Source organism: Microtus pennsylvanicus, chromosome X (assembly GCF_037038515.1).
Source record: "Microtus pennsylvanicus isolate mMicPen1 chromosome X, mMicPen1.hap1, whole genome shotgun sequence".
Classification (NCBI taxonomy): domain Eukaryota; kingdom Metazoa; phylum Chordata; class Mammalia; order Rodentia; family Cricetidae; genus Microtus; species Microtus pennsylvanicus.
The window spans coordinates 85,185,815-85,193,210 of NC_134601.1; the positions used below are offsets into that span (position 1 = coordinate 85,185,815).

General features: G+C 40.5%; 1 protein-coding gene across 6 annotated transcripts in view; it reads left to right on the forward strand.

The window, feature by feature from the left end:
- The window catches only part of Phka1 (phosphorylase kinase regulatory subunit alpha 1), a 133,289-nt gene extending 126,153 nt beyond the window's left edge, over window positions 1-7,136 (forward strand). For all 6 annotated transcript variants that reach the window (XM_075956760.1, XM_075956757.1, XM_075956758.1 and 3 more), the window contains 2 exons: window positions 3,501-3,701; window positions 4,734-7,136. In XM_075956760.1, coding sequence (XP_075812875.1) covers window positions 3,501-3,701; window positions 4,734-4,907 — 375 coding nt within the window. In that variant the 3' untranslated portion in view covers window positions 4,908-7,136. The remainder of the gene's footprint in view (window positions 1-3,500; window positions 3,702-4,733) is intronic.
- Window positions 7,137-7,396: the final 260 nt, after the last annotated feature.

The window sequence follows — 7,396 nt, forward strand, 5'->3', positions numbered from 1 at the left end:
TCTGTCCTTTACATATACATGATGGAAAACTCGCCTGTCTGAAATATTTCAGTTATCAATTATGAAATTGATATTTATTGAATTTATATTATTGAAACTAAATATATCAATTAGTTGTCAAAGAAACAGACTTATCCTTTTATGAATCAATTATAGTGGTATATTATTTGTGTTTTAATAAATAAAACTTGCCTGAAGATCAGAGGGCAAAGCAGTCATACTAGTGAGCCATACAGGCCAGGCAGTAGTGGTGCACACTTTTAATCCCAGGACTTAGGAGATAGACACAGGGATCTCTGTGTCAAGGCCACCCTGGGATATATGAGATTGAATCTGTCTAAAAGAGAAACAGAGCTCACACAGCATTTGGGATCGCACACCTTTAATCCCAGCACTAGGGAGGTGGAGAAAGGAGCCATATGGCTGGGCAGAGAGAGGAATATAAAGGGGAAGAGACAGGAACTCAGTGGAGTCTGAGCATTGTGGTCTAGAGCATTGCAGGATCACCCCTTTGTCTGAGCCTTGGTAGAGGTAAGATCTCTCTAGTGGCTGGCTACTTTGTTTTGCTGATCTTCAGCTTGAATCCCAGTATCTGCTTCTGGGTTTTTGCTACTCGTGCTACAGTCAATTGACTGTAAAATGCATGAAGGAGGTAAAAATGGAATGGGAATATTAGACAATAATAATATGGTTCTAGTTTTGCTGAGCGAGCATGAGGACTTGAGTTTGCATCCCCAGCACCCATGTAAAATAAAAATGGGCATGGCTGTGCAATCCTGTAATGCCAACTCAGATGTAGTGACAGGTGCATTGCAGGTGTTTGCTGGCCAGTTAGTCTAGCTGAAATGGAATACTCCAGGTTCAGTGAGAGACCCTGTCTCAAAAAAAAAGATGGAAAACAATTAAGAAAAGCATTTCATGTCAGCTTCTGGCTTCCACATTTACCCACCTACATACATGTATATAACAGACACATACACACCATAAACATGGATAATTATTTGTTTTATTAATAAGAGTAGCTTTTTGCAATGACTGAGTTTTTTCTACGTGAGACTGGAAGTTGGAGAAGGCAAAAAGGCTACAAATATAAGAATGAATGGCTTCCTATATTGTCTCATCTATTTCACCCCAACCTTTCTCCAATAGGATACTTGTAGACCTGTGCTGATATTGACATCTAATCATATTTTAGAGCAGTGGTTCTCAACCTTTCTAATGCTGCCACCCTTTAATACAGTTCCTCATGTTGTGGTGACCCCCAACCATAAAATCTTTTTTGTTGCTATTTCATAATTGTAATTTTGTTAGTTATGAATTATAATCTAAATATCTGTTATGTGACCCCTGTAGTAGACTTTCTTGGACTGCCAGACCCCAAGTCATGGCATGGAGACTTATTATTAAGTATGAATGCTAAAGCCTTAGTTTATGCTTGTCCCACTAGCTCTTGTAATAATCTGTTTCTCTTCATCTGTGTTTTGCCTCAGGGATTTTTACCTTTCTTTCATTCTGTATGCCCTACTTTCCATGCTTCTGCATCTGGCTGGCTAGTGATGTCTAACTGGGTGGCCCTGATGTCTCCCTCTCTTTCTCCATAATTCTCATTCTTTCCCTACTTTCCTCTCCCTCCTCCATCCTCCCTCTCCCTCTCCTTTCCTCCTCCATCTCTGCCCTCCCACTCCCTCCTCCCTCTCCCGTCTCCATCCTCCCTCTCCCTCTTTTTCTTTCCTCCTCCGTCTCCGTCCTCCCACTCCCTCCTCCCTCTCCCTTCTCCATCCTCCCTCTCCCTCTCCTTCTTCCCTCCTCCGTCTCCATCCTCCCACTCCCTCCTCCCTCTCTCTCTTTCCTCCTTTCTCTTCCTCCTCTCTCTCCCTCTCCAGCCTAGATCTTTCCTCCTACTTATTCTCTCTGCCTGCCAGTCCTGTCTGTCTCTCTTCTGCCTAGCTATTGGCTGTTCAGCTTTTTATTAGACCAATCAGATGCCTTGGGCAGGCAAAGCAATACATCTTTACACTGTTAAATGCAGCATAAACAAATATAACACACCTTCACATAGTTAAAGTAATATTCCACAACAGAGCCCTCCCCAAGGTCACTACCCACAGGTTGAGAACCTCTGTATTAGAGTAACTTTCTTTCCCAACTTAGTGAATTAGAGTTTCCAGAGAGGAAACTTGAGCATTTGTAATTTTTTAATCTATAGACTAACACTGATAAATAATCATGGTTAGAAGACATTGCCATGAAACACAGACACTGGTTATCAGATGTTTTGGTATTTTGTACTAACAAGCTAGGACTAGTAAGTTTAGAAAGTATAAAATTCTCAAAAACTGATGGTGGTGCCAGTATCAGCTGGATGTGCCAGGACTGAATGCTAGTGTAATGTCTTAGACCTCTACTGTTGCATACAAGCCTTTTGTGAAATAAAGAGCACCACACTGCCTGCGTAAACAGGTGTATTCTGTGCATTTAAACAGTGTTGAAATATTAATTGTAAAAATGTAAACCTAATACCTTTAAGAGTCTTCAAAGAACTTTCACATTATTTAATTTGATTTTTCAGTTCAATTTTGTAAGACACCTAAGAAGAGAATGTCTTTCTCAGAAAGTTTATAGATAAGGAAATAAGCTTAGAGATTTCCAAGATATGCAAAGTCGTTTGCTCCTGATACAAGTTTTTAACCTGTCTTTAGACTCCAAATATACTTGCTTCTATAGAATATAAACAATACAATTTTACCAAAAAGCATTTCTCCATCTACTTTACCCCAAAATAACTGCAGTTAAAATTTTTTAAATTTTTAAAATGTGCATGAGGGTTTTGCCTGCATGTAGGTATGTGCACCACATGCATGCCTGGTCCCTGTGGAAGTCAGATGGAGTTGTAAGCCACCTGAAATGGGTGATGGAATTGAACTCAGGCTCTCTGGAAGAGCAATCAGTGCTCTCTTAACCACTGAGTCATCTCTCCAGCCCCATAACTGCATTTCTTAAGGTCTGTTTTATTCTAACAGTCTGTAGCTACTTCACATAATTCTACTCAATATATACATATATATATATATATATATATATATATATATATATATGTAAACCTCAATATATATAATTTCAAGTTTGACTTCAGTGCTTTCTCTCTGGGTCATAGATTTAGTCTCATAAATAGCTTCATAAAGCCTCATGAAGTTACTATAGTATGTCATAATTTATGTATTTATTGCCATGTTTAGGTTATGTCAAGTTTCACATGTGTGACTGATGCTACCATAAACATTAGTACACATGGAGCTTTTTCTTCTCTGGATTATTTCCTTAGGACAAACTCCCATAAATATTCTGGGTTAGAGGGCATTGATACTTTTATGACTCTTGTTATACATTACCAGATTGTGCCAATTTACACCATTTCATTAAAGGGCTGCAGTTACCGGACTTTTTACTGCTTTTCAAAGAAAAGGTTTTCTAGAAATTGATTTTCACTTTTTCTATCACAGATGACCCCAGGCGAGATTAAATTCTCTGTCCATGTGGAGTCTGTCCTGAATCGTGTACCTCAACCAGAGTACCGCCAGCTTCTGGTTGAAGCCATCCTTGTCCTTACCATGCTGGCAGATATTGAAATTCATAGCATCGGAAGCATCATTGCTGTGGAAAAAATAGTACACATTGCCAATGACTTGTTCCTTCAAGAACAGGTAGGCTGCCTAATGTGGTGCACACTGCAGTCACAGCATCCGGGAGTTGCAGGCAGGAGGATTGGGAATTCAGGGCCAGCCTCAGCTACATAGTGAGTTCAAGACCAGATTGGGCTACATGATACCCAGAACATACAACAAATGTTTCCTTCTCTTACCCACTGTGAAAGAAGACAAAAGTATCCAAAATTTTCTAAACAGTCCTAGTTTTAAGTGTTCTGGGATGTTATCAGGCCACATATGAGAAAATATAAACCATTTAGACATAGACTTGAGATTTAGAATGTCTACAGTGTTTGTGAATTAAGGTGGTTTAGAAAGAAATAGAACCAAATACTATATGAAGGAATACAAGCCAAAATCAGCAGTACTAGAAAGTGAAAGTCCCTGTGTAGTTCTACTGGGTTATCTCCAAGTGTTAACATTATCTCTGTTATTAACAGACATAAATCATTTAATCAATTATTGATATTTAATTTTCAAAAGTGCTTTATAATAGAAAATTCTAAATAGTAATTAAAATAATTTAGAGTCTAGTGGCAAATGCCATGTGTAGAAATTCATATCCATCCTTCGTAACCCTAAGCCCCCTCTGCTTATACAGCCAAAGAATAGGCAATGGGAAGGAAGCTCTGAGGTGTATTCATCAGAGTTTGGCTTGGTAGGATTGGCAATCTTTTCTTCCCACTGTTTTCCCATCTTTTTTTTTTAGTTTTATTTATTTTTTTATTGAGAAAAGGAAAAAAAAGTTTCCCCCTCCTCCCAGCCTCCCATTTCCCTCCCCCTCCTTCCACCCTTCTCCCCCTCCCCCCACTCCTCTCCCCCTCCCTCTCCAGTCCAATGAGCAGTCAGGGTTCCCTGCCTTGTGGAAAGTCCAAGGTGCTCCCCGCTCCGTCCATGTCTAGGAAGGTGAGCATCCAAACTGGCTAGGCTCCCACAAAGCCCGAACATGAAGTAGGATCAAAACCCCGTGCCATTGTCCTTGGCTTCTCATCATCCCTCATTGTTTTCCCATCTTTTAAAACCAAATAGAAAACCCTTGGCGCAGATGACGTCATGTTGGCAAAGGATCCTGCATCTGGCATCTGTACTCTTCTGTATGACAGCGCACCCAGTGGCAGATTTGGCACAATGACCTACCTCTCCAAGGCAGCTGCTACCTACGTGCAGGAGTTTCTGCCACACAGCCTCTGTGCCATGCAGTGAGGGCTGTGGGTTCTGGCTGCTGGAATCCTTTCAGCATCTGGTCCCTGTGCTGGTTGATTGTGCATGGAACTGAAATGTTAACACCTGACCACTCCCCATCCCTCCCAAGAAGAGAGAACTTTGCTGATAATCTCACTGCTTTTGAAGAAAAGAACCCTCACTTGGAGACTCACTCCAGTGTAAAGGTTCAACTGGGTCTACAATCACTATCCCTGCTTCTTTTATGGTTCAGAAATGTCTGCATGTGTTTTTACTCTGTAGAACTGTTACCAGCTTAGTTTTCTAACTGCTTTTGAGGAACAGGTATTAATAAGTTATTCTGAAGCCCTTATTCTTATTTCTGGGCTTCCTTTCTTTTTTGTGTATATGAGTGGTGGGTCTTAATTGGGTCATTATTTCAAGAGAGTAGATGCTAAATTGTTGGATTTTATACTGCTGTAATTTTGAAATGTCTATTTTAAGTGCCTTAAGAAACGCCAACACCAGATCATGGCTTCCTTCTTCACTCGAAGGCTGATTCATTTTGAGTGGTGAAATAGTTTCTTTGTCGAATATTGCCTTTTGACGTTGACCTTTCTATATCTGCCCATGTTGCCTGCTCTGTGGTGAAATATTAAAAAGTGTAAGCTCACATGTAAGTTTAAGGATTTCTATGTTAATACTTGAAGTCACATTTTATGAGGACTGATGCTACCAGGCACATATTTGAGGACACATGGAATAACCCAGAAAAAATGGAGCCAGGAGCCCAATTCCAGAGAGGAAGGGAAAGGGGAGGTTATGCAGGTGGTGCTTTACACACAGGGAGTCAAGAGACCACCAGAGGCAGGTAGGTTAATCCTTGCTGGAGCACAGCCCACATACAACACAGAGAATAACTGAAGCCTTGAGCAAAGAGAAACCCAGCAGTCCAGTGGGAGCACCTCTTTCCTGTTCTTTTGTTCTCCACCTCACCTATTCAAATCTCTCCTTCTCATCTCCCTCCTCTCCCATGTCTGTTCTTCAATTCTTCACCTATGTTTGTTTTCACTTCTCAGTTATACTACTTATATCCTTTAATCTTGGTACCTGTGGCCAAATATCTATTCTTATACATATTTCTGTGTGTTTGTAATGGTTAAATAATTGTATTTTGAGTGTGTCTGTCCATCTCTACATTTAATGGATTGAATAACCATGTGGATAACATTGCAAACCAAACCTGGTCATACTCATTGCTAATCTGAGAACTTGAGAGGCTGAAGCAGGAGGATCGTGAGTTCAAAGCCAGCCTGGGCTACAAAGCAAGCTCCAGGCAAGCCTCAGTATGAGACCCTGTCTTGAAACATTTTAAAGCATGTTGTGTGTGAGAGGGAGCTATGCAGCTGGCCTCAGATTGACACACAAAGGATCGCAAAAATATACCTTCCATCCCATTCTCTGGTCCCATGTATAGGTAGCCTGGCTTAGCAGAGGTTTTCTTTGTTTTCCTTGTTTCTACTCGACTCCTCTTTCCCTCAGAGTTTTAAGGGTTTTCTCCCAGAACAGTAATGAGTATGATGGGGCTAGTGAACTCAAAACAGTCACAGAATCGGGAACAGTCTTCCAGGCACACTGTCCAAATGCAGTGAGCTAGCAAACGGGTGGTAGAAGCAAAGGCAGGGTGGCCCCCTTTCCCCTCTCACAGCCATGGGAACACACAGTGAGTAGCTTTCTGAGTGCATGGTTTTCCGGTCACTTTTGAGGAGAACATACAACCTGTTTGTCTTTTCACAGCCTATAAGTACCCTAGTCACGGGAAGCACACCCAGCACTGCTGGTGGGAACTGCCACTCCTTCCTGGACCTCTTTTCTTGAACTGACTCCAATGCCTGCAGTTCTCTGGAGTTTCTGACTTGTCTGTTGATGGAAAGCCCAGGCAGTGGCATTTAATTTCTAAAGTAACTTTCCAGAAAACATTACTGGTATTTTGTTCTTTTTTTTTCTTTTGTTCTTATTTTTTTGAGACAGGGTTTTTCTGTGTAGCCCTTCATGTCCTGGAACTAACTCTGTAGACCAGGCTGGCTTCCAATTCACAGAGATCCGCCTGCCTCTGCCTCCCGAGTGCTGGGATTAAAGGCGTGCGCCACCACTACCTGGAGAAGTATTTTGTTCATTTTAAGAGTGTTAATATGAAGAAAGAAACATGATGGAACTTTTTACAAGCACTTTATGTTTTGAAGTTAGAATAAAGAATAAGAATTTACTATGTCTGGTGTCACTGCACAAAACTTTATATGTTTTTGTGATTGAAGCTAATTAATTGCCATTTCACATAATGTTTGGATATATTATATACTCGAAGCTTATTAACTGGGTCAAATTAGAGGAGCATTTATAGACCATACATTATTATACCGCACATATGTAAAAAAAAAAAACAGGTTTAGTGCTTTACACAGTTTACTAAAAATATAGAGTGGATTTTTACTTCATTTCAACTCTATGAGTGGTATTTCTAAACTACTAGA